We start from the raw sequence: 25957 nt of genomic DNA on the forward strand, positions 1-25957 counted from the left end.
AGCAGGTACTTTCTGCAGACTCAGTTTACAGAGGAATACACTAAGGCTCAGAGAGTGGGAAGCCACTGATCCAAGCTGTGGGATCCTAAGGCTGTATCTGAACCCGTTCATCATGTCAGTGCTAAGGTGTAAAAGGTACTGTGGGGATCGCCAGGCCCCCTACTGTCTGGGGCAGCCCCGAGAGCTGGCATGTGCTTCTGTCTGGCCCACATCCCTGCTCACCTGTAGCTTCTGGGGCCAGCGGGCACTGAGTGTCAGGCTGTGGTTGTAGATATGCAGGGTGACACTGCGGGTGTAGCTGACAGCCTGGCTGCCCCGGTGCTCATTGACCACAGTGACAGTGAAGTTTTCGGTCCCCTTGGGTGGTTCAGGGCAGGGCCCACTCAGTAGGTACTCGCAGGTACCTTGGAAGTCGAATCGGTGGCCATCCAAGGTGGTGTAGTGGGGATCGCCCCAGGCCTGGCACTCAGCTGTGCTGACAGGTTGGCAGCCATGCTGGCCAGAGGGCAGCAAGGTACATTGTTCACCCAGCCCGCAGCTGACAGGTTTGCAGACCAATGAGCCACCCTCAGGTCCACAGTGGCACTGCTGAGAGCAGGTAGCATCAGTCCAAAACTCACTGCCAGCCTCGTAGTAGGTGCCATTGGCCCAGCAGCCACAGCCGCCGTCCAGGGGGACACAACGCTCACCACTCAACACGAAGCCTTCATTGCACTGGCAGCCCTCAACGCAGGGGCCCTTGCAGACAGCTGGTGTCGGGGAAGGTTCAGGGGGTGGGCAGCTGGCTGGACAGGGGGTGCCGCAGAGCTCGTAGTGGCTGTTGTCAGGACAGGAGATCTCTGTGGGTGGAAGAAGGAGGGTGAGAGAGAGAAAGAACAGCATTGGGCCTGGGGTCCTGGAACAGGGAGGAAAGAGACAAAGGGGAGCAGAGAGAGAGCAAGAGACAAAGGACGGAGAGAAAAAGTGAGAAACAGACACAATCAAAGAGACGCACAGAGAAATACTAAGAGAGACACAGAAACAAACAGAAAGATCCAGAAGGACGAGTGAAATCTCTCAGCTCCCAGCCGCTGCTCTGCTTCCCCAACACTCACCACAGCCGGCCTGTGTCCTCCAGTCCTCGATGGCAATTCCAGCAGCCTGGCAGGCGGCAGCATAGGAAGCCAGGGCCTGGCAGAGTATGTCTTGGGTTCCCCCGCCCAGGCACACATCCAGAACACAGCCCGTGAAGAAGCTTTCAGGCGGCACATGGGCATGGCAGGAGGCGAAGGGGCCGGTTGCGTTAGGGGCCAGAGGTCCGCAGAAGCCGGGACCCTCATACTCTTCCAGCTTCTCCTCTGGGCAGGTTGGGCAGGACCCTTTGCATTCATCCCAGCAAAATGGGTCCCAGCCTGGAACGCGCCAGCTGCCACCCCAGGTGGGTATTGAGGGAGCCACTGTGCCATTAGGGAAGACTTGATCATTACTGGGGTTTTTGTCCATGTTCCCACAGAGTCCGCACACTGCTTCACTGTAGCTGCTGGGCAGCTTCACCTCTACCTGCCAATTCCAGTCATAGGTGACTTGAAGCCCAAAGTCAGTCACCAGCACAGCCTTTGATGCTCCATGGGTCACTGAAATCCGCCCACCAGCCACGGAGACAGGCAAGGTTGTCAGCACACCATTCACCTGGGGGAGAGAGGGAGGCAAACAGGGGTCACAGAGGGGAGGGAGGTCCCAGCTCTGGCCCCTGCCTCCCTCTCTCATCCTGCCAGCAGGTGGGAGCGGCCAAGGTCTTTATCAATATGTGGCCGAATAGTCATTTTATAAACATGGTGGATGTTCTCATCCAGGCCCTGAGGTATGAGACCTCACATCCGCTTCTTTTTCTGGTTCTCTCTCTTGATCTCTCTCCCCTCCCCCTTCACTAGGGTTTTCTCTCTCTTCTTGGAGATCTCTCTCTGTCTCTGCATTTTCTCTCTAGATTTTTCTCTGTCCCTCTCCCCGCCTTTGCTCTTTTCATTCTCTGTGCTTCTCTGCGCCTGGACATCTCTACTCACTCCTGGTCACTTGCTGAGCGCCTATCCTGTTCCATGCCTTCCTTTCTCCCTGTGAGCTGCTAGGAATCTGCATCTTCTTCTTCCTGGGCAGAAAGGGTGGCCCCTCTCTCTCTTCCCAACTCTGTGACTTTCTCTTCATGTCTGAGTCTCTAGGCCTCTTGTTTGTTCCCTGACACTCTCGGGTGCTTACCTAGGCCCAGCTCTGAGCTGAGCCCTTGAACTGCACCACTTCTTTGTGGGCTGGGCCTGCTACGATGCCCATTCAACAGATGAGGACCCTGAAGCCCACCAAGTTAGCACTCGCTCAACATGGCCGAGCTCATGAGGAGGAGGGCGTGCCGACGTTCAGACCCAGGTCTTTTACAAAGGCAAATGCTAACGCGCTGTGTTAACACCCATAGCAAAGGGTTAGGCTTCATTCCCAGGGAAAGGATAATGGTTTGCTGTAATTGTTATTGTTTCTGTTGCCAATTTGATTCAGGCCTAGGTGAAGATGGAGATACCCCCCCCTTTTTTTTTTTTTGGCACATGGGATTGAACCCAGGGGCACTTGGCCACTGAGCCACATCCCAGCCCTTTTAAATATTTTATTTAGAGATAAGGTCTCACTGAGTTGCTGAGGGCCTCACTAAATTGCTGAGATGGGCTTTGAACTCAAAATCCTCCTGCCTCAGCCTCCCAGGCCGCTGGGATTACAGGATGCACCATCACACCTGGTGAAGATGGAGAATTTTGAGCTCCTCACTGTGGCTGTCAGGACACTACTGGGGGGCTCAGAGGACCATCCTGCTGAACATACCCGGACTTTGCCGATCTCGTCCTTGTGGATGGAGATGTTGGTCTCGAGGGTATTCACAGTGACAAGCTTCACATAGGACACAGCGGGATTACCCCGGTTTTCATTCTTGGTGGTGACGGTGAAGTGATTCAGGTTCTCAGAACTGACCCCTTGACAGACTGTTGTTGCCAACACATAGTTGCAGGTGCCCTGGAAGTCAAATGCCCAGCCATCGAAGGAGTGGTAGTGTGGGTCACCCCACAGCCAGCACGTGACCTCAGAGATGGGCACACAAATGCCCTGGCCATTCTCAACTTTGCATGTCTCCTGTGGCTGGCACGTCACATCCTGGCATGGATCTGAGGGCAGAGGAGAGAAGACCTTGAGGGGGGCTGTCTATCGTAAGGGTGGCTACTCCCCAGTATCTGCCCCAGTCTGTGCCAGGGATGCTGGCTCTGAAGGTCACCGCATGTTAGACCAGATTCCAGGGTCCTCACACCCAAAACCCAGACCCTAGAGTTTGCTGTGTCCAAGACTAAGCCCTGGGGTTCCCCCAGGTGTGACATGCAGGCTCTCTGAAGGACTATGGCCACAGTCCAAGTGTGAAGGGTCCCATTTTAGGCCCTAGAGTCCTTTTCTCTGGGATCTATTTCCCTATGTTGTTTGAGACCCAGGTCCTGCTTTCAAGATTCAGGCTCTGGGTTCTCTAGATTGAGAGCCCCAGGGACACTGAGACCTGCACTTCAGGGGTCCCTATGTCTGAGATCCCAGTCCCAGGTTCCCCCATGCCTGAGCTCTCAGCCCCCTGATCTCATACCCAAGACGACGGTCCTGGGGGACATTTTGATGGGAACCCTGTGCCAGGGGTCCCAACATTTCGTTCTCTGGCCCTGGGATCCCCATATCTAAGTCTCTTGACCTGGGGATCTTGCACTACAAGACTTCATTCCTGGGGGTTGTTTCATCTAGACTTGGGGGTCTCATTTCTGAGTTATTGTTCTGGACGGCTTCTGTATCTAAGAACTCATACTTTATGTCACTATCTCCACAACACCAACTTTTGGAATCCTCTGTGTCACTTCAAACTTCCTCCACTCTCCCTCTGAACCAGTTATCAATTTATTGCCTCCTGCTTCTAATCCAGCTGCATAGTTAAACTTTGTCTCTAGGGGGCGCTGGAGAGTCACTGCAGGAGGGTCAGTCCCTCATTGGTTCCAACCTGCTCCGATCTCCTCCGCACTTCCTGCCCCTGGGTGTGCCGGGCTGATGACATTTGGGACGCTGGCTCAGGGGGTTTCACTGGCCCCAGCTGGCTTCCCAGCAAATCACCTAGGCACTCCAGCTGGTAGGTTCCCACTGAGTTTTGCTAGTATCTCAGTGGGGGTGTCCTTCCTGTGGCCATGCCATCTTCTCTGCCACCCAAGGGACTACAGTAGGGTCCTCTTAGGTGAGATCTCAGGCTCCCTGTATCTGCCATGTTCCTATTCTTCAGCATTCCCTTTTCCTTTCCTTTTCTTTTTTTAAAATTAGTTTGTTTTTGAGATAAGTTCTCATTAAGTTGCCCAGACTGGCCTCTGTGGGTAGCTGGAATCACAGGTGTGCCCACTACCCAGCTCCCTTACCCTTTGGTAGTTATTCCCCTCTTAGTAGTAAATCATTCTCTTTTTTCTTCTTTCTTTCACTTCCTCTCCTTCTCTCTCTCTCTTTCTTTCTTTCTTTTTTTGGTAGCAGGGATGATTGAGCCCAGGGGCACTTAACCACTGAGCCACATCCCCAGCCCTATAAATCATTCTTTATATAAACTTTCCGTATTCAAACGTCTGTGTGGTATCTGTCTCCTGACAGGACCCTGATTGACGCACCTCCACCTCTGGTGGTCCCTGTTGTTCTGTTCTCAGCCCCGAGGGTCTCAGCCCCCGCCTCTCAGTTCTGGAAGTCCCATTCTTTAGTCCTTGGGGGGTTCTTGCCTTTCCCCGCCTAAGAAACCAGCCCCAAGTTGGCTTGTGTCCCAGATTTAGTCTGGGGATCCCGTGTCTGATGCTGTACCTAGAAATCTGATCCTCTGCTGGAGGGGTCCCTGTAGCCAAAGTCCTTCCTTGGTGGGGCTCTGCTTCAATCTTGGGACTGGGACTCTTCCTGAGACCTCAGAACTCTTGCTTTCTACCCTTGTCCCCTGGTGTCCCAGTCTTTCCTGATCCCCAGTGATGACATCTGAAGCCTTGATCCTCATCCACAAACCAGTGGTCAGCAAACCAGGGTGCCACTCGTTGCCCTTTTTGTAAATAAAGTTTTTTTTTAAAGCCACGCCCCTTCACTTGCTTCCTCTGTGGCTGCTTTCATGAACCCGGGCAGAGCTGAGCTGTTGTGACTGAGAATATGTGGCCTGCAAGCTTACATATTTCCCATTTGGCCCTTGACAGAAAAAGTTTGCCTGTCCCTGCCTTATACTGAGGGCTTCTGACATCGTCTCTCCTGGGAAACCCGGACCTGGAATCCCTGCTAAGTGTCCTTGGCTCCCACGATGTTGATCTCTGCTCTTGACATTGAGAAACCCAGCCCAGGGTCCAACACCTAGCCCTCTGCACCTCCCACAAGAAAACCACCTTGACGCCACACTACCCTCGCTCCCAGGTCTCTGCCCTCTTCCCACAGCCCCGGAGCCCAGCACCTTTGGGGCCAGAGCTGGAGACGCAGCTCAGGACGCCTGCTTGGGGCTCGCACACCTCCTCCGCCGCACAGGTGTGATTCTGGCACACCATGCCTTCGCCAGCGTGGCACACACACTGCTGCTGGCAGTCGTCAATCAGGACTGTCTCCTCTGGCTGTGGAGACAGAGGGCATGCTCATCAGGGATGGATCCCACGGGTGGGCGCCAACTCTGGCATCTCCAGTGATCCAGACGCAGAAGGGTCCAGAGAACATGAACATGGTGTCTTTCGGCAGAGTGGACCTTGGCGCTGGGGCCCAAGCCATCCATCTATCCATTCATTCATTCATTCATTCCCTTTCACGCATTTCCTGGCTCTTTTATTCCAAAATATCCACTAACCATTGCTTAACAGGAGAAGTGGTGTGAATAGTAATTAAGAGCAGACTCACTGGCTTTGAACCTGTTTCTGCTATTTCCAAACTGGAAAACTCTGGACGACATTACTTAACCTCTTTATGCCTTGGTTTCCTCATCTGTACCCTGCAGGCATCTGTAGACTGCATATAATAATAGCATCTGCCAAAGAAAGTGTATCTGAGTTGATTCATGGAATGTACAGATGAAATGAAAAGGGACCTCCTTCCATCATCCAGACCGAAGAGGAAAGTGGCTGGGTAGAGATGACATAAGATTGCGATGTGCAGGGACGTGGAGATTCATTGCACTGTTCTGTTGACATTTGTCATGTTTGAAATTTTTCATCATAAAAGTGTTTATGTAAAATAAAAGCAGGCTGGTAGTAAGCACCACTCACATATTTACTGTGATTTCTAGTATTGCTTGTGTGAGAACAGCAGAGAGGGTCCCTGCCCTTAGAAAGCTCTCAGTCTTGTGAGGGTGACAGATTTGAAACAAGCAAACACTCAAGTCAAAGGAAAAGGATTCACTGTGGGAGAGGGATACAGAGGGGATTGGCAGCTGGTCTGAGAGAGACAAAAATCTCATCTTTGTGGTCATGGAGGCCACCTTTGCCCAGACCTGGGATACAAAGCTAAACTAAATTGTGACCTGGGGAGCCAGGGAAGGGTTTAAAGCTTCAGAACCCATGGTCATATTTATAAAGGTCTTTCCCACTTCCATGTGGAGGGTGGACCAGAGGAAATAAAAGCAGGGGCTGGGAGAGGACAAGCTGGACCAAGGTGGGATGGGAGAGGGGAGGAGATGCAGGAGGATAAGTGGACAGGCTGTGAGGTCCTGGGTCCTGCCCTAAATGTCCAAGCTCCTACCTCATAGTAGGCGCCTTTGTAGTAGCAGCCGCATTCCTGGATGGGCACACAGGTTTGGCCATTGTAGAGGAAGTCAGGGTCACATTCACAACCCTCAGCACACAGTTCCGGGCACTTCAGGGGCGCACTGAGGGCCGAGCAGCCGAGAGAGCAGGTGTCTGCGCACAGCTTGTAGTGGCTGTTCGGGGGGCACTCCATGGCTGCAAGGGAGGGGTGCCGATCAGGGCGTCGGGAGGAAGGTGCCGCGCGTGCAGGGTCTGCCCGCCCCCTCCCCACCCCTCCGGGCCGCCCTCACTCACGACAGAAAGACTCGTTCCTCCAGGGGCCCACTTGGCCGCCCGCCGCCTGGCAGGCGCTCACGTAGGCATGGATGTTGCTGCAGAGGATGCTCAGGTTGCCCCCGCCCAGGCAGAGGTCGAAGACGCACTCTTCCAAGGGCCCCTGGGGGGCGACCAACTTGTGGCAGGCGGCCAGCGGCCCGGTGGTGCTGGTGAGGATGCCGCAGAACTGCTCCTTCTGGTACTGCTCCTCCTGCTCCGGGCTGCACTTGCACTCCTCGCACTCGGGCGGGGGCGCGCAGGGGGAGACCGGCACCGCCTGCTCCCAGGAATTGCCGAACTCGTTGGGGTTGGCGGCCTGTGAGCCGTCGGGCTTCTGGAAGTCATCCTTGGGGTCGCCATCGTAGTCTCCGCACAGGCCGCACATCTGCTGGTAGTAGTTGCCTGGGACGGTGACCCGCACGTAGTACATCATGTCGTAGGCCACGCGCAGCCCGAAGTCGGTCTCGATCACCACGTCCGAGCCGTGCTGGTAGGCGCGCACCTGGCCATCGGCCAACTCCACTGGCAGCTTCTGGTCCACGCCATTCACCTGGGAGGCAGGGAGGCCAGCTTCAGAGGCTACACTCGGAGGACAGGGTCAATACCTCCCATGTCCCTGCCTTTGTGCCCTCACCCATCTGGGCCTCAGTTTTCATGTTTGTAAAGTGAGTCTAATAATGGGGTCTTGGGTCAGAAGTGCGGGTGCACGCCTGTGATTCCAGCTGCCTGGGAGGCTGAGGCAGGAGGATCTCGAATTCAAAGCCAGCCTTGGCAACTTAGGAAGACCCTGTCTCTAAATAAAATATAAAAAGGGCTGGGGGTGTGACTCAGTGGTTAAGCACCCCTGAGTTCAATCCCTTTATTTCCAAAAAAAAAAAAAAAAAAAAGGTTCTGGAAGTAACCTGAACCACTTACAACCACTTAGAACTTCAAAATGTGACCTCATTTGGGAAAAGGGTCTTTGTGGATGTAATTAGGGTGATATCTCAAGGTGAGACCATCCTGGATTACAGTGGGCCCTAAATTCAATGATGGGTGTCCTTATAAGGTCAGAAGAAGGGAAGACACAGACACACAGAGAAGGCCACAGGAAGACAAAGGCAGGGATGGAGTGCCAAAAAACTCCCGGAGCCACCAAAAGCTGGAAGGGGCAAGGAAGGATGCTCCTCTACAGACTTTGGAGGCATCTGGCCCTGCCATAGCATCTAGAATTGTGAGAAACTAAATGTTAACTTAAGCTCCCATTCTGAGCAATTTGTTACAGCAGCCACCAGCAAACTAATACAGATTTCAGTGGAAGCAGCAGCTCACCAGCTAATCTTAATATCAACAGTGCCGTGGTTGACCCTGGAGCCACTTGCCTGGCCTCAAGCACAGCTTGCCCTTACCCTTTCTGTGTCCTTGGGCAGGTGACTCGTCTCTCTGTGTTTCCCCAAATATCAAGTGGGAATTAGGGGCCTACCCCATAGGATTATTTTCAGGATTGGACCAATTAATACCAGTAAATTGCTGAGAGAAGTGGCCTGGATGGGAGGCAGGGTGCTCTGGGAGCACTTCCTGTGATAAGGAGCTACGACTAGAGGTTTTTATTATGAGAGTGAAGCAGCACTAAGGGTTTCTGCTGTAAGCATCAGTGGGTGGAACGCAGGCTACATTTCTGGGGAAATGAGCTCCAAACCCATGAGCTGAGGACCAGTGGAAGACTCTGGGCCCCGGGAGAGCCTTCTAAATCCTTATCACGGGTGTGGTGCACACTGGATTCTTCCAGAAGCGTGAGGCATCAGGGGAGACAGCAGGAGAAAGGCAGGCTCTTGGCTGAGTGTCCTAAAAACATAATCAGCCTCCATATTGTCCAAGTGGGGTTGAGTAGTGACTAAGGGCAAGGGTTGACCTCTGTGCCTCAGTTTCCTCTTCTGCAAAATGGGCATAATGATGGTTCCCAACTCATAGGGAAGCCATGGATTCAGGGAGATGCAAACAAGAACACCAACAACTCCCACGTGTTTGGAGCTAACTGTATACGCCAGGCACTCCTTTAGGACTTGGGATATTGCTAGGGAATACATTAAATCGTGCGATGTGTGTGCAGTGCACAGTGAGCACTCCATAAAGTCATCTATTAATCAGATTATTTGTCAGCTATTTATCAGCTATTTTGTCTGTTATTTATCACCATGACTGCTACCAGGAAGATGGCCGTTTGCCTGTATTTCAGTGGGCTCTCTGGGGAAGTCCCTCCAGTATAGCTGAAATGCCAGTTTCTACATGAGGCCAAATCCTTCTCGGCCCACAAAGCACTGCAGGGCGACACAGGGACCAGCACACAAGCCCGGGTTCAAATCCTGCCTCTGCTGGGGGACTCTGGCCAGTGATGGGACCTCTCCCTCTAAAAACAGGAAGTGAGTCACGGTGCCTCCAACGCTGGTGGCGGCAAGAACACAGTGGCAGCGTGCTGTTGGAGTGCTAGGCAGCCATCAAGGTCTGGGGCAGGGTGTGGAGGCTGGAGCTGCTTTACTGCTGTCGTGATGGTTACTGAGTGGGTGGCAGGGGTCACCTACAGCCTGTCCTCTGTGCTTGGGCCTTTCCCACCCTGAGTGTTCCCAACTTCCGAATGCACCAGTGGGTGGGAGGCCAGGGAGGTGGCTGGGCAGGGACTGAGAGTGGAGTGCGGGGGAGGAAGCGGAGAGATGATCAGAATGGACAGTCAGGAGGCTGCAGGAAAGAGACTGAGCCCCGGGGGAGCGGGTCCCAGGTCCCTGAGGCCTCCTCCCTCCTTGGCTTCCGCCGTGGGCCCTGACCAGCTCTCTCCTTGGGACCCCTGGGCCTCCCACGTCCTCCTCATGCTCTGTGCATCCTGAGCTGAACCTCATCCCTGATCGCTTCCCCCATCCGTGTCCCCTCCCTTGAGTCCCTCCCCTGCCCTTACCGTGACCTTCCACTGATTCTGCTCCAGCCGCAGGGTGTAGTTAGCCACCTGGACTGTGATCGCCTTGGTGACACTGACTTGCCCATTGCCCCAAGCCACATTCTCCTGCAGGACGGTGAACGGGGGCAGGCCAGGCCGGGCGCTGCAGGTCTGAGCCAGCACATACACACAGGTGCCCATGAAGTCGAAGCGCTGGCCGTCGAAGGTGGTGTAATGGGGGTCTCCGGACGCCTGGCAGGTGACGGAGCCCACCGCCACGCAGCCCAGGACTCCATTGGATGGCTGGCAGGCCTCCTGAGGGCCGCAGGAGGCGGGCTCACAGGACACCAGGCCGCCCTCCTGGCAGTGGCAGAGGGATTCGCACCCGGGTCCGGGGTAGAAGCTCTGGCCTGGCGGGTAGTAGGCGCCCTGGTGGATGCAGCCGCAGGAGGCCAGGGGCACGCAGGACTCACCGCTGAGCGCGAAGCCGTCATCACAGACGCAGCCCTCGTAGCATTCCGAGCCACAGCCGCCGGGGACTGGGAGGTCTCCACAGGACAGCGGGCAGCCGTGGGAACACGCCTCGTAGTGGCTGTGAGGTGGACAGCCCAGGGCTGCAGGGAGAGGAGCTGGGCATCAGGAATCCACCATCTCAGGTGACACAGCTGACCCCACACACACAGGGGGCCCCATTAAAAGAAGCCCTATGTCCGGCAGGCCTGTCACAATTTCATCCTGCTCGGTTTTATTTTTTCAGTCCCAGGGACGGAGCCCTGGGCCTCGCACGGGCCAGGCACGCGCTCTACCCCTGACCTTCCCCAGCTCTGAGCCTGATGACGAAGACTCTGTCCCAACGTGACCAAGGTTCGGGATCGTCTGAACTGTCTTTAATGACTTTATTTAAGTTGGGTACAAACCGCTGAGGCATGGTACATCTTTCCAGCGTGCAGGTGTTCGTGCGTGTATGATCTATGCAATGTATTTGTAGTGTTTCTAGCTCCTTCCTTTTATGTGGTAACTAAAAAAATATTTGCTGTTTTTAGTAAATTTTAGGTATTCAGTAATAGTTAATGATTTAAAAAGAATTACTGGGCTGGGGTTATCACTCAGTGGGAGAGCACTGGCCTAGCACACGTGAGGCACTGGGTTTGATTCTCAGCACCACATATAAATAAATAAAATAAAGGTGCACTGATGACTAAAAAATATCTTAAAAACTAATTACTAATGCTGCATTATATTATTTAAAGTATTTAGTGTTGTCATGATTAAAAAGCAAACAAACAAAAACCACTTCTCTTTTCCCTCCAGTCACTCCAGTGGATAAGACAGGCAACTTCCTCCAAAAACCCAAAACAAGACAAAATGAAAAGACTACAACTGAACCAAATCAAGCCTCCTATGCTGTCTGATATGGTAGCCACTAGCCACTATAGCCATTTAAATGTAAATTAAGTAAAACTAAATAGAAGTGAAGATTTAGTCTTTAGTCACATCACTTCTATGTCAAATGTTCAATAGCCACCTGTTGACTCTGGGTGTGGCCATGGTATTAGCTCTGACCACAGGACATTTGCAAATAGGATACCAGGCAGAGCCCCCAAAAGGGCGTGTGCATTGGGGCTTGTCTGCTCTTGTTGGTCTTAGGTATTTTGAGAGCACTTTACAAAGGAGCCTGGGCTGCCCTCCTGAAAGCTGAGACAAAGTGAAGCAAAGAGAGGCAGTTCCAGTCAAGTCACCTCCTAAACCAATACACTGAAAACTGTCAGAAGGGTAAAGGCATCAGAGATGAACCAGCCTCAGTTGAGCTGCTGTAGAGTACAGAATCAATCAAACTGGCCCAAAACAATACAGTCCAGCAGCCCCCAGCATCTTAAGCACAAATAAATACTTTTGCTTTAATGCACTAAGTTTTGGGGTTATTTGTTATGCAGCAACAGCTAACTGATACAGTGATTTTTTTGAAAAAAAGTCTTTCAAGTATAGAAGTATGTTAATTTAGGTTAAATTGTGTTAGGAAAAAAAACATAAAAAGAATTAGGACATCAGTTTGGGAGGGTGAGGATATTTTCCTGTCCCTCCATAGTGTCCCTGGTGCCTAGAACAGTCCCTGGAACATAGTAGGTATTCAACAAAACAGTCATGCTTTGATAAAAGACAGGGATGTGTTCTGAGAAATGCATCACTAAGAGGTTTTGCTATCGTGTGATCACCACAGAGTGTACCTACATGAACAGCTATGATGACACCAGGGGAAAGAGTCTCATGGGACCACCATCATAGATATGTGGTCCCTCGGTGACCAAAGCATATGAATAATTGAAGGCACTTATATTGAAGGAGATAAAGGAACGATGTGACGTTCATGGATTTATCATGTCTCTTTTCAACAGTGGTGTGTGCCAGTTGGTGCTGTGTTAAAAGAGTAACAAAAGTCAAGTAAGATGTCAATATATGTCAATCACTGTGGACACTAGATGAGGGGTCGATGAAAGTGCATATCCTAGCTTGCTTTTGAGGATGTCCAAAATTTTCCATAAGGAAAAGGTTTTCAGGAGTCAGAAGTTAGCCAGAATCGGTGGGGCACACCTGTCATCTCAGCAGCTCAGGAGGCTGAGGCAGGAGGATCACCAGTTCAAAGCCAGCCTCAGCAACTTAGGCCCTGAGCAACTTAGTGAGATCCTGTCTCTAAATAAAATATTTACAAAGGGCTGGGGATGTAGCTCAGTGGTTAAGCACCCCTGGGTTCAATCTGTGATACCAAAAAAAAAAGGAAAAAAAAAAAAAAGACAGAAGTTACCATTTGCTGGAAATTTTATCTTTTGCAATTATTTACACTTAGGATGAAAATATGCGGTTCCGTTTATATAAAAAACCTTTAGGAGTCAGAATGGAGGTTACCTTGTGGGGCAGGGGACTGGAATCTTTTATTTTCCTTGAACTTGCAACTATTTACAGAGATTTGTTCTTCTACTGAAAGCCGAGCAAGCTGTTTGTTATGATATGTACGTATTCTTAATATGTGTATCACATTTCAACGATAAGTAAAAAAATTCAAAACTCAGGGGAGGGGATGCTTGCCTTTCCAAATTTCATTCAGAGGCAAGAAAAATGTCTTCCAGCCATTTCGGCACTCACGTCTGAAGCCAGGCTCTCCAGCCCACTGGCCCTCGGTGGCCAGGCAGATGTCATAAACGAGTGGAGTAGGCCAGATGGTGACCGAGCACTGGAGAGCGAACCAAGCTGCTCTGAAAGGCAGCCCTTCTGGCTTATCACTGAATGACAGCTGTCACATGAGAATCAGACCTAGGGCCACCAGATGTGCTCAGTCAGCCACCTGCATTTGTACTGCCCGTGACTTCCCAGCTGTCTTGTGTAACTGAGAGTTTCTGGACCTCAGTTTCCCCATCTGCTGAATGGGTATCTATGACCCTAACCCATACCTCATGAGGCCGTTGTAAGGATTAAGTGAACTAATGATATTTGTGCATTAATGAACAAACATAAGGCTGGGGCCCCCAGCTGCCACTCTCGGTACTCACGGCAAAACTCCTCAGTCCTCCAGGGTTGCACGGTGGCCCCAGCAGCCTGGCAAGCATCAGCGTAGCTGGCTAATGCCTCGCACAGTAGCTCGGTCTGGCCGGGCAGCAGGCAGAGGTCATAGACACAGTCCCGCACTGCACCCTGGGGGTCCAGCTTGCTGTGACACTCCCGGAAGGGCCCCGAAGGGTCAGCAAGGATTCCACATTCCTTCTTGCTCTGCACCTGCTGGGTCACCAGGGAGTCCAGCTTGGGACAGTCACCCGGTTTGCTCGCTCCACAGTTGGCGGGGCTTGGCTCCTCCTGCCAGCTGTTTCCGAAGTCCAGAGCGTTGGCAGCTTGACCTCCACCCCGCAGAGCCAGGTCGTCAGCCGGGTCCCCGTTGAAGTTCCCACAGAGCCCACACAGGGCGTTAGCATAGCTGCTGGGCACCTTGACGGTCACTAGGGCATTCCAATTGTAGGTGACGGTCAGGCCAAAGTCTGTTCGCACAACGGCGTCTTGGCCCTGGCGGAATACTTGCACCTGCCCATCTGCGGCTTGGAAGGGCAGGTAATAAAGGATGCCATCCACCTGGGCAGAGAAGCGGGAGGGCGAACGGGTCAGGGCATTTGTGGCTCTGCGGCCCACCCCTCTCTCACTTGGCTTCAGGGACTCTGACCTCCTTGTTAATCTCTTCAAACATCATGCTGGGTCCTACTTCAGGACCTTTGCACAGGCTGTTCCTCTTTCTGGAATACCCCCATCACTCTCCATCTGGTTTCCTCTGACTCATCTTTTTGATCCAAATCCCTTATGATGGCCTCAAAGTCCCCACTACTCTCCAGTTTAATCTCCCAGCACAGCCCAATCCCTGCCCTCGGCAACTCCAGTCACGCCGGTATCTCAAACACACCAAGCTCATCCCGGCCTCAGGGCCTTTGCACCTGCTGTACCCCTTCTTGGTGGCGTTCTCCCCGTCTTCCACATCCCTACTCTTTGCCTGGTGGCTGGCGTCTTATACTTCACAATCTGTTTAAAATTGAACCCGCCTACCCACAAGTCCCTACTTGTCCCCACCTTTCTGACCTCGTCTACCAACTGCTCTATCCTGTCTCCCAACTTCATTCCCAACATGCATCATCGCCGGCCTCTGTGCTGTTCTCCTGTGTTCTTCAAGCTCAGTCTAACTCTGTTCCCTCTGCCTAGAAGACACCACTCTTCGTCTGGTGGCCTCCTCCTCATCCTTCAGGCCTCAGCTGAGATCACAAGCCTGATCATAGCCAGCCCACACCTCATCTCCTACTCCAATCCTCACTCCAGCCCTGCTGGCCACCTCGCTGTTCCTTAACTCCTCCAACTTATTGCTGTCCCAGGACCTTTGCACTTGCTGTTCCTTCTTCCTGGAACACCCTTCTGTCCACTTTTCTCCCTGCTAATCCATGTCTTTCCTCAGGAAAGGCAACACAGTGGAATGGTGAAGAGTACAGACTCTGGTCATACATATGCACCATGGAATATTACTCAGCCATAAAGAAGAGTGATATTGCATTTGCCAGGAAATGGATGGAACTGGAGGCTATCCTGATAAGTGAAATAAGCCAATCCCAAAGAACCAAAGGCCAAATGTTCTCTCTGATATGCAGAAGCTGACTAGAAATAGGCAGGGGAGCAGGGAGTGGCGGTTCACTGGATTGAACAGGGTGGAGTGGGAGGAAGGGAGGGGCAGTGGAATGAGTTGGTTATCACTTTCCCATGTTCAAATATGAATACACAGCCAGTATAACTCCTCATCATGTACAACCACAAGAATGGGAAGGTCTACTCTGTGTATGTGAATGGTGGTTCCTTATGCTCTTGGACAGAAGGAGAGAGTCACACAGCCAAGGAGGGGCAGTGTCCCCTGGATGAGGGACCTGGGCCTTAACCACTGGCCACAGATCTTTGAGCAGGCCCCCAACCCTAACCTGAATCCAGAATCCCTAATCTTAGGTGGTGCTTCCTGCCTCCCCCAGCCCGGGGCGCCCTGTCACTCACCAGCACTTGGCCAGGGTACTCCCGGCGCACGGCCACCTCCACACCGTAGGCCTCCACTCGCACGGCGCGCGTGTAGCTCACGGTCTGGCTGCCCCGATGCTCGTTTTCCACCAGCACCCGGAAGGCGGGCAGCCCCGCGTTCTGGCCGCACGAGCCCACCAGCAGGTACATGCAGGTGCCCATGAAGTCGAAGCGCCGGCCGTCGAAGCTGACGTAGTGCGGGTCGCCCGACGCCTGGCAGCTTCCGAAGCTGGTGGGGTAGCAATCCTGGAGGCCGTTCTGGACCTGGCACTGCTCGCCCGCCGGGCAGCCTTGCGTGCTCTGGCAACTCACCTTCTGGGTGGCGCCGTCGCAGGTGCAGCGCTGGCGACACTGATCGTCCGCCCACACCGCCTGGCCGGGCGCCAGGGGCCGACCCTCGTAGGTGCATCCGCACGACGAGGCTGGCACACAGGCGCCGCCGCTGCTCACGAAGCCGGGGAGGCACACGCAACCCTCCACGCACGGGCGCCCCGAGCAGTTGGCCGGCGCCGCCTCGGAGTTGCAGGTGGCCGGGCAGGCGGGGCCGCAGAGCTGGTAGCTGCTGTTGGCCGGGCAGGACATGGCTGCGGGGGCGGGGGAATGGCAGCGGGTCAGGGGGCCCTCCGCGACCCGCAAACCTTGCGACTCCCCGGAGCCGGCCATCTCAGGCAGTGACATTTCCATCCTTCCCAGGGCTCAGGTCCCAACCCTCAGAGGTGTAGGTAACCCTCTCCATCCTGTTCTCTGGAGCCCATCAGTGGGTAAAGGGGGGGAACCCCCTTCCAAAGGCACCCAGAATCTGCCTCCTGGTCCTGTCCAGGGCAGCAGCCTCCTGCCTGGTCTCTTTGCTGCTGCCCCCACAGTAGGTCCTCAGCCAGGTCAGGTCTCTTCCTCCTACAGCTCCATCTTTCTCAAGGGAAAAGTGAGGGTCCTCCCAAAGCCCACAAAACCCCCTCAACCTGTCCACATCTCTTTCACTCACTCCCTGGCCAACTCTGTCCCGGTCCCAGCGGACTCCTCCCCAGTCCTCAAATTCTCTCCTCAGGGCCTTTGCATGACCAATCTCTCCGCCTGTGTCATCCTCTCCTCATAGAGTATGGTATAAGGTCAAGCCCAAGGCTCCCCAAATTCTGGTGGCCTGAGTTCAAATCCCAGATTTCCCCTTCCTAGCTGTGGGATTAAGAGTGAACGACTCTCGTGGAATCTAAAAAGGTTGATCTCACAAAAGCTGAGAGTAGGATGAATGGTGGTTACCGGAGGCTGGGGAGAAGACGGTAAAGCAAAGATTGGGAGAGGTTGATCGATAGTGGAAAGTTAGTTTGGGAGGAGGATCAAGTAATGGTGTGTGATTGATAGCAGCATGACTATAGATTACAACTACACATTTTACGTTTCAAGAACCTAGAAGGATTCTAAACATTTTTACCATAAAGAAATGATAACTATTTGAGGAGACTGACATGTTTAACCTGATTTTCACATTGCACAATGTGTACATGTATCAAAACATCACTTGTTACCCCATTAATATGTACGATTTTTATATTTTCATGTAGTAGTTAAAGGTTTAATTTAAAAAAACATATTAAATTTACCACCTTAACCTTCAAAAAAAAAAAAAAAAAAAGAGTGAACGACTCTCATCTTCCCTGTGCCTCGGTTTCCCCATCAGGAAAGTGAGACGATATGGTGCTGACCTCACAGGATTGATGCGAGAATTAAGTGAGTTCGTCTATGCAGAGGCGCTCGGTGAATATCACTCTCATTACAGAACTGACTCCATCACCAGACCCTGCTCTCCGCTCCAGTCACCTGTTCATAAAGTCCTTCCCACACCCTCCACTTTGTGAGCCTCTCAGATACTTCTGTTTCATGAACTTGCTTTCTTTTGCTTTCCAAAGATATGTCATGATTTACTTGCTTACCACCTGTCTCTCCCTTGCCCCCTAGGTTATAGGAGTGGGAATCTGATGGTCACTGCTGAATTCTCAACACTAAGGACAGGGCCTGCCACTCTCGATGCTCAGTAAGCACTGCAGAAATGAATGGGTGGGTAAAGGAACCACCCACTGGTTCCTCTGGGGGTGGAGGGAGACTTACTGGGCAGTGGGGTCACAGCAGTGACCCACACAAATCCCAAACAGCCTCCATGTCTCCCCCAGGTTTACCACTCCTCTGAAGTGGTCTTTTCTGTCTCCTGAACTCCCCTCTGGGAGTCTTACAGGGGCAGGGTGGGTCCCCATGGGTCCTCACAGGGCCAGGCGGTGGATCAGGAGTATTTGTTGAGTGAATGAGTGACTGATTCAGTGGATGAACACCTGCTTACAGAGCTTGGGCTTTATTCAGAGGGCAATGGGGAGCTATGGAAGGAGTAGGAGCAAAGGGAGACCATTGTATTTCTGTGTCAGAACTCTGCAGACTGTTTCTCCTGCCAAGCCTCTGCTCACGGTCTTCCCTGGGCCCAGAACCAACATCCTCCGACTTATTTTTCTGGCTACTTCCAACCCCTCCTGCAGATATTCTTTTTCTAGGAAACCCTCTCCAAACTCTCCCCAAGATGGATCAGGAAGCTTCTCTGGTGTCCCACAGTCCCCTTGAACTTCCCGGGTCCCAGTCCTGACCACCCTGCCGGTGCCTTCCCCATCACAGCCCAGGCCACTCTAGATTGTTGCCGTCTAGTGACATGTCCACCCCAACCCTGGGTTCACTGTGGACTCAACCTGGCTGTGTTGGCCACTCCTGTGTCCCAGGCACTGTCGAGCACAGGCTGAGCCACAGTAGGTGCTCAGGTATTGAACCGGAGCAAGCGGTCCCCTGCCCCTCCCACGTGCTCCCGAGCCCGCCCCCCAGGGCGTCGCTTACGGCAGTTGGCTGGTGATCTCCAGTCTCCCACCGCGATGCCGAGCTCCACGCAGGCCTGGGCGTAGGCGCTAAGGGCGCGGCACAGGGTGGTTCGCTCCCCGCCAGTCACACACATGTCGTACACACAATCTTCCAGGAACGGTCGGGGGTCCAGGGTTTCATGGCAGGCTGCAAAGGGGCCATCAGACACGGTCAGCATGCCACAGACACGGTGGCCTTCGTAGTGCTGGGCCTGGCCAGGGGTGCAGGATGGACAGTTTTCCTGGCAGCCGTCATCGCACAGGTAGTCGCCGTCATCCAGCTTCCAGCTATTGGCAAACTCCATGACGTCAGACACCTGCTCCCAGTCAGGTGTGAAGAAGTCATCGGTGGAGTTGCCATTGTAGTTGCCGCAGAGACCACACACCTGGTCTCGGAAGCGCTCGGGCAGGCTCACTGTCAGCCGGCAGTCCCAGTCATAGGAGACCACCAGCCCGAAGTCCAGCTCCACCACAGCCCGTGTCCCACTCTGGTACACTCGCAGGCGACCCTCGCTCAGGGAGACCGGCAGGCGCGAGCGCTGATTGTCAATCTGCAGAGGAGGTGGGGGCGGTCAGACCCTGGTGCGTTCTCCCCTTTGGCCCTTTACCTCTTCGGCTCAGCTCCCCTATTCCAGCCACATTCCCATTCCTTCCTCTGTTATCCTATGGAAGCCTTGTGACTTTTGCCCTTACAATTCCCATGGCCCCAAATGTTCTTCCCCCAGATGTTGCTACAGCTCACTTCCTCACCTCCTATGAAATATTTGCTCAAATGTCAAATGGCAACCCCTGCCTGGCTTATTTTAAGTAGCAACTCTCCCCTAGTCCCTGTTCTCTTTCCCTGTTTTCCTTTTTTCACACAGCTTCTAATTTTCTAAAATATAATTGGCACTGGGTGTAGTGGTGCCTGGCCTGTAATCCCAGCAATTTGAGAGGCTGCAGCAGGAGGATCCCAAGTTCAAAGTCAGCCTCAGCAACTTAGCTAGCAAGGTCCTAAGCAACTTGTGAGATCCTGTCTCAAAAATAAATAAGTCGATAAGTCAATAAATGGACTGGAGATGTAACTCAATGGTAAAGTGCCCCAGGGTTCAATCTCCAGTACCAATATATATAATTTGCAGATCTCTCATATTTATCATCTAATTCCACCAGAATGTCAGCTCCACTAAGATAAGTTTTTGTCAGTTTCCATCACTATTCTAGTTTCAGTGCCTACAACAGAGCCTGGTAGAATAGCAGGTGCTCAATAAATATATGAAATCAGTGCTACATTACATAAACACCCCTCAGACACTTACTCTGTGATTGGCCCTGAGTTGGGAGATACTTAGTATACAACAGTGACCAAGACTGCCCCATGCCCTCACCCTCATGGGTTCCAAATCCACTGAGAAAGAGAACCCATCACTCAATAGTGACAGTTCAAGTGGTCAGGACCAGGACTAGGGAGGCACAGGCAAAAGACACTGGGCTGGGTCAGGAGCCTAGGAAAAGGACCACACCCAATCCTGCCAGTCAAGGAAGGTTTCCTCAAAGAAGGGACAGCTGAACTGAGCCTTAGAGGATCAACAGGAGAGAGTCTGGAAATCACGGAGGAGGAAACCAGTACTCATCGTTATCTGTGTGGAGTAGGAGGGAAGGTAGATGAAGAGGGAAGTAGAAAGAAGACTTTTTATAATATGCCCTTTTTATTTTGAGCTGTGCAAAAGGTTTACTGTTTTAAAAAATTAGTTACCACAATATGGGGGAATCTCCAAAGTATTATGCTAAGCAAAAGCAACCTTACATAAAAGGCCTCCTATATTATATGATTCCATTAATATGGAATCATTATGAAGAGTTTGGTTTGGTTTGGGGTGGGACTAGAGACCGAACCCAGGGTCCTCTATCACTAAGCTACTCCCCAGCCATTTTATTTTATTAAGACAGGGTCTCCCTAAGTTGCTGAGGGTCTTAATAAATGGCCTAGAATTTGTGATCTTCCTGCTTCATCCTCCCAGTGGCTGTGATTGCATGATTGCACCACCATAGCTGGTTGATGTGAAATTGTTAGCCAGGCAAAACTAATCTGGGGGGGGGGGGACTAATCTGTGGTAGAAAAAAATCGAGACTGCGATTGCCTAGCTGGGGTTGTGGCTCAGGAGTGGAGCCCTTGCCTAGCACATGTGAGGCACTGGGTTCGATCCTCAGCACCGCACTAAATACATAAAACAAAGGTACTGTGTCCATCTACTTAAGACATAAATCTGGCACATTAACTTTAGTCATTGGGGTCACTTCAGAAATCTCCCTGAAATGTTGGAAATGTTTCTTTTCCTTTTTCTTTTGTCATATTGCAAACCATGTGGCATACGCTTTTTATCCCATCATCTCTCTGAGCACACAACATCTCTAGAAGTTTCTAGAAAATTTTCTAGAGGAAAGGGTTTTAAAGGTCCTGCTCCTAATTTTCAAGTCCTCCCTTCCCACCTCCCCACCCTGGGGTCCACCGCTCTGCATCCTCTGCCCCATCACAAAGATTCTGGTTTTCGGCTCTGGGCTTGGCCTCTGCCTTCAGACTGGGAGCTCCTGGGTGTGAAACCCGGGGCCTCCCAACACTTACCCGCGCGAAGCCAACTTCCCCGCGGGCCAGGGACACGGAGTGGCTGTAGGCGCGCACGGTGACAAAGCCCACATAGGAGACCAGACGGTTGCTCCTGTGCTCGTTCTTGGCTTCCACACTGAAGGCGGGCAGGGACTCGTCCTTCCCACACAACTCCGCCATGGTGTAGGAGCAAGTGCCCATCATGTCGTAGCGACGCCCATCGAAGGTGGTGTAATGAGGGTCACCCTGGGCTTGGCAGACGGCCGTGGACTCGGCCACACACGAGGTCTTCGTGCCAGTCGCCTGGCAGCGCTGCCCAGCTGCACACCGCACACCTTGGCAGGGATCCGCAGCGGAGCGCCCAACTGCAGAGGGGTGGGTTGAAACCCAAGTTAGAAAAGTCCACAGGGGCAGATCCTGGGGTCCCCCCGCCACGGGGAACTTGGGCCGTTTCCTCACAACCGCACACTGTACTGAACTCTGAAATCTCCCCGGGAGAGAGCCGCTCAGGTCTCCCCGAAAAGCCCAGGTTTTCTGATTCCCCAGTTTAACACAGCTCTGCCCAGGAGCGTGGAAAGTAGCAAAGAAAGGCCAGGACAGTCCCTGAGATGTTAATTTCCTCTTCCCCTCTCTTCCCTGCCTTCCCATCAGGCTGGAAAGACTAAGTGATATTTTAAAGGACGAAAATGTAAGACAGAGACTATTCAGCAAAATGGAAATGACTGTGGAATAGGCTTCCCAGGTAGGCCTCCGACCTCACCGACCAGCTCTGGAACCCAGGTCTGATTCATTGGAATGCTGGCGGCCTCGATTTCTTCATTTGTAAGTGAGGACATTGATAATACCTCTCCATCAGGATCTGAGCGGGGATGTGTTGTGAGGTTTAAATAAGCTAAAACTTTAAGTTTGGAACCGAACCCTGTGTCAGATGTAACCACCCACCCGTACCCCATTCTATTACTCAAGCCAAAAGTGGCCCCTTGAAGCCAGGTGGTATTCACGCCCTGGAAGGCAGGGAGAAGGGGCATTTGTGCCAGGACAGGGAACCCCAGTGTCTAGGGCCCTATCTTGGAGGAGATCACCAAGGAAGAAACAGCCCCTCCTTGTGAGCCTGCCTGTCCTCAAACATCCTTTCCACCTTACCGTTCCTAACAAGGCTCCCCCTAAGTAGGCCTAAACACCCCCACTACCAACCAGAAGTGCTTTACACTCAACAATCACTGCCGCCACTAAAACCCGGTGGCCGGGGTGCAGCTTTTATCCTGGTTTTACTGAAGTAGAAACTAAAGTCCAGAAAGGTGAGGTCACGTGCCCAGGGTCTCCCAAGCAAAGCTGACATTTAAACCCCAGGGAACTCTAACATCTGCCTCCTCACATGCCACCTGCACTGCCTGGTGGCAGCTCCTCAATTGACTGAGCCTGAGGTCCCACATAGGACCTCACGTCAAAATGTGAAGTAACTAGAATACCCTCTTGGATACCCTGAGATACGCCCCCATGGTTATTATTCTATTATTCATGGTTATTATCTAACCTTCTCAGTTTAGGCATCTACGGTTTTAGATGAGATATGAGAGTGGCAGTTAACAACTGGTAGAGCTGTATTAGTTGCTAACATATAAAAATATTTCCGAATGGGTTGGAAAGAAGCTGCTGACCTGACCTGTCCCCAAAGACCCTTCTACGTTGGCACCTGAACTCTCCCCTGGTATCCCATCCCTGACCTCCTCAGAAGCCAACAGGCAAGGGGTGATGCTGGTATAATGGGGGCTTCCTGCTCTGGCTGGGGTCTCTTCTGACTGGTTGTGCCGTGAATCACTCTGGTTGCTAAATATCTAGAATATTGTTCCTGGGTGTATGTGTGGGTGGGGAGGGGGGACTGGAAAAACTGAAGGAAGGGTGTCAGGGAAGATGGAGATGAGAGGTGGACAGCTCAGCTGAGCCAGGGAGCCTCAGAGGAACAGGTAAGTAGGAAAGGGGTGGCCAGATGGGCGGGTGCCCATCACTTACTCCGGCCACAGGTAGCCGCCGTCCCATAGCCCACGGCCTGGGCTAGCCCGAAGGTGAGCAGTCCAAAATCGGTTGTAGCCTCAGCCGTGTGGATCGATTGAGAAGTGTTGAGGTCCACTTCAGCATATGAGAAGGGACTGTCTGGCACAGTCAGCCAGTTGAGATCGGCTCCCAGCGTGTGCCCATCCATGGTCAGCCCGCCGGTGTCATTTGTCTGGACCACCACCAGGGCCAAGCCCTCAGAGTCTGGTATACTCTTGATCACATAGGCAGGGCAGTAGGCTGCCACATCTGGGATCAGGACCAGATAGGGGTCATAGGTCACATCATTCCTTACGGCACCCGTGCCAAACAGCACGACCTGGATGCCCACATCTGCAGACAGGGCGAGCGGCTGGGTCGGCTTGATCTGAAACTCAGCCACGTCACCCATCTGGAGCACACGGGAGCCAGTTTTACCGCCCTGGTTGTAGGTGAGCTTTGTGGTCCGGCTGGCCACAACATAGACCAGATCATATTTAGACTGGGAGGCCAGAGAGGGGACCACGTAATTTGTGCCCCAGGCCGCTGTGGGTAGCAGCTGTTCCATCACAAAGTCGCACTTAGTGTGCTTCTGGGCACAGTTGTGGCCAGAGAAGACAACTACGGGGTTACTGGCTGTGACTTTTGACCCTGAGAGATCAGCTTTGCTCTGTAACTGGACTGCTTCGTAAGGGTGCAGAGTCACCTTTAGGACTTGGCCGGCTGAGTAGGATTTGCCCTTGAATGTCACTGCCCCCTTCAGGTTGACACTGACCTCAGCACCGGCTGAGCCAGCCAACACGGCAAACTCCTTGACATTTCGGGTGGAGATGTCAGTAGGTGTGACCACAAAGTACTCTGTGCCCAGGGCGCTGACAGGTTGCAGCAGTGTCAGATCCGCCGAGCTGGGCTTAGCATTTAATGCCTGCACGGAGATGAGTTGGTCAGAGTGGATCTCCACAGCTCTCTGGAAGGTATTGCTGCCCATCATCTCAGCCTCAGCACTGATGTTGACCGTGACTGATTCACCGGGCCTCACTGTGACCGTCTGCGAGGTGTTATCTGCCTGGCAGAGGATGGAGACCGTAGCGGTGCTTTCTGACACACTGGAGATGAAGAGCTGGAGATTGGCCTTGCTGTACCCGGCCTGGTAATTCTGCAGGAAAGCCGTGAGGAATTCCTTCCCGCCAGCATTCTTGGGGTCCGCTGCGGCCTCCTGGGTCCACCCTTAAGAAAACGCAGTTGTGGGTCTATTTATCTAATCCTCCCCAGACAGCCAAGCCCTTGCCCTCTGTCTGAAATAATCACACCCCCACCTCTTCTCTTTCTTCTTATTTATGCAATATTCATCCATAAACTCACTGGCTTCTGCTTTTCAAAAGCTGACTGCTTTAAATGGGGCTCTCAGTTTCAAGCACTCCCGGGACCAGGCCAGTGACACAAACATAAGAAACAGCCCAGGTGGTGACTTTGGAAAACCAGAGCACACGCACACCACCTAAAGCAGGTTGTTGCTACTAGATGTAGCCGGTTATTAGGAGGGATTGTGACCTTTTCCTTTTTAATACTTAATCTTCCCTTCCTTTTATTCTTCAGTACTGGCAATTGAACCCTCCACCACTAAGTTACATCCCCCGTCCAATTTCTTTTTATTTATTTATTTTGAGACAGGCTCTTGCTAAGTTGCTGAGGCTAGCCTCGAACTCAAAATCCTCCTGCCTCAGCCTCCTGAGTGGCTGGGACTACAGGTAGGCACCATGGCACCCAGCTAGGTTCCCATTTTTCAAGAAAAACAATCTGAATTTTACTGGGAAATCGCCAATTCAAAATTGTTATATGTATCCAAGGGCACACACTGGCTGAAGTCAGCTGCCAGTGTATGATTTCTGTCTTAATAGGACTTAGGGGTTTATCTGAAGAGGATAAAAGGAGGAAGGGGATTTTGAGAGTGAGGACAATGTGTCTTCTAGAGAAATAGAGGGAAGCAGGGCTTCTCAACGTCCCTAAATAGGGGAAGAGACAGAGACAGAGATACACAGAGAGAAAATGGGCAAATTCCAGATTTCTCTGCAGAGCCTAAAGATCTCTCTTGCATGTCAACTAGCCAGGGGGGACATTGAGAGGTAGATTGTGCAGAGGACACAAGTGACGGATACTAACCCAGGCAGGCAGAATTTTCCAGATTGGAACAAGGACATGGACAGGGGATTGATCTGACTTACCCCACAGGAGGGCTGCTCCAGCCCAGATCGTCCACCAGCTCCACAGGGAACCCATGCCTGCAGTAGGGAAACAGAGGGGGTCATAGGAGGTTGGCCTGCCGGTCCTGCTACACTGTCCTGGAAAGGACAGAAGGCGCCAGTCTTGGGGCAAGGTGTACTTGGGCACCAGCAAGACTGAGGAGGGAAGAGAAGTTGGGAGGATGGGGAAGGTGGGCTCGATCCAAGGGCCTGGTGTGTGTGTGTGTGTGTGTGTGTGTGTGTTTGTGTGTGTGTGTGTGTGTAAGGCTGTCTGTCCAATAGGTGGTTGGATGAGGTGGGAAAGGCAGGAACCAGGGACGAGAATGAGGACTTGGATATTCAGAGGGTCCAGGGAGGAAGAGAAGGAGGTCTAGAGCCAGAGGCAAGAGCAGGGGACTTGCCGTTCCACTTCTGTAGGGGAACCCAGCCCTTCTTACCTGCAGGTCCCTGGAGCTATAGGGTCAGCCTGCAGGCTGGGTTATATAGCAGAGTTTCTTAGCCCCTCAGGCCACGCCCAGGGCCACCTGCCAGGCAAATGATGCCAACTTCCTGAAGGAGGCTACTGATCTCAGGGCCAGGTGGAATGGGGAGCCCTGAAGGCCTGGGCAGGGTGGAGTCCAGCCTGGGTGCTGAGCAGGGTGTGAGAACAGTTGGTGGCTGTACCC

General features: G+C 52.6%; 1 protein-coding gene across 1 annotated transcript in view; it reads right to left on the reverse strand.

Annotated features, from left to right (window-relative positions):
* FCGBP (Fc gamma binding protein) overlaps window positions 1–25329 on the reverse strand; it is a gene marked incomplete at its 5' end in the record, with an annotated part of 35754 nt that extends 10425 nt beyond the window's left edge. Inside the window, 13 exons of the mRNA XM_079119536.1 lie at window positions 223–839; window positions 1095–1668; window positions 2839–3176; window positions 5486–5639; window positions 6754–6953; window positions 7053–7623; window positions 10000–10592; window positions 13521–14091; window positions 15535–16139; window positions 18418–18988; window positions 21040–21386; window positions 23032–24279; window positions 25275–25329. Of these exons, the coding sequence (XP_078975662.1) occupies window positions 223–839; window positions 1095–1668; window positions 2839–3176; window positions 5486–5639; window positions 6754–6953; window positions 7053–7623; window positions 10000–10592; window positions 13521–14091; window positions 15535–16139; window positions 18418–18988; window positions 21040–21386; window positions 23032–24279; window positions 25275–25329 (6444 nt within the window). The remainder of the gene's footprint in view (window positions 1–222; window positions 840–1094; window positions 1669–2838; window positions 3177–5485; window positions 5640–6753; window positions 6954–7052; window positions 7624–9999; window positions 10593–13520; window positions 14092–15534; window positions 16140–18417; window positions 18989–21039; window positions 21387–23031; window positions 24280–25274) is intronic.
* Between the last annotated feature and the right edge of the window lie 628 nt (window positions 25330–25957).

Source organism: Sciurus vulgaris, assembly GCF_902686455.1.
Source record: "Sciurus vulgaris genome assembly, chromosome: 17".
Lineage (NCBI taxonomy): Eukaryota > Metazoa > Chordata > Mammalia > Rodentia > Sciuridae > Sciurus > Sciurus vulgaris.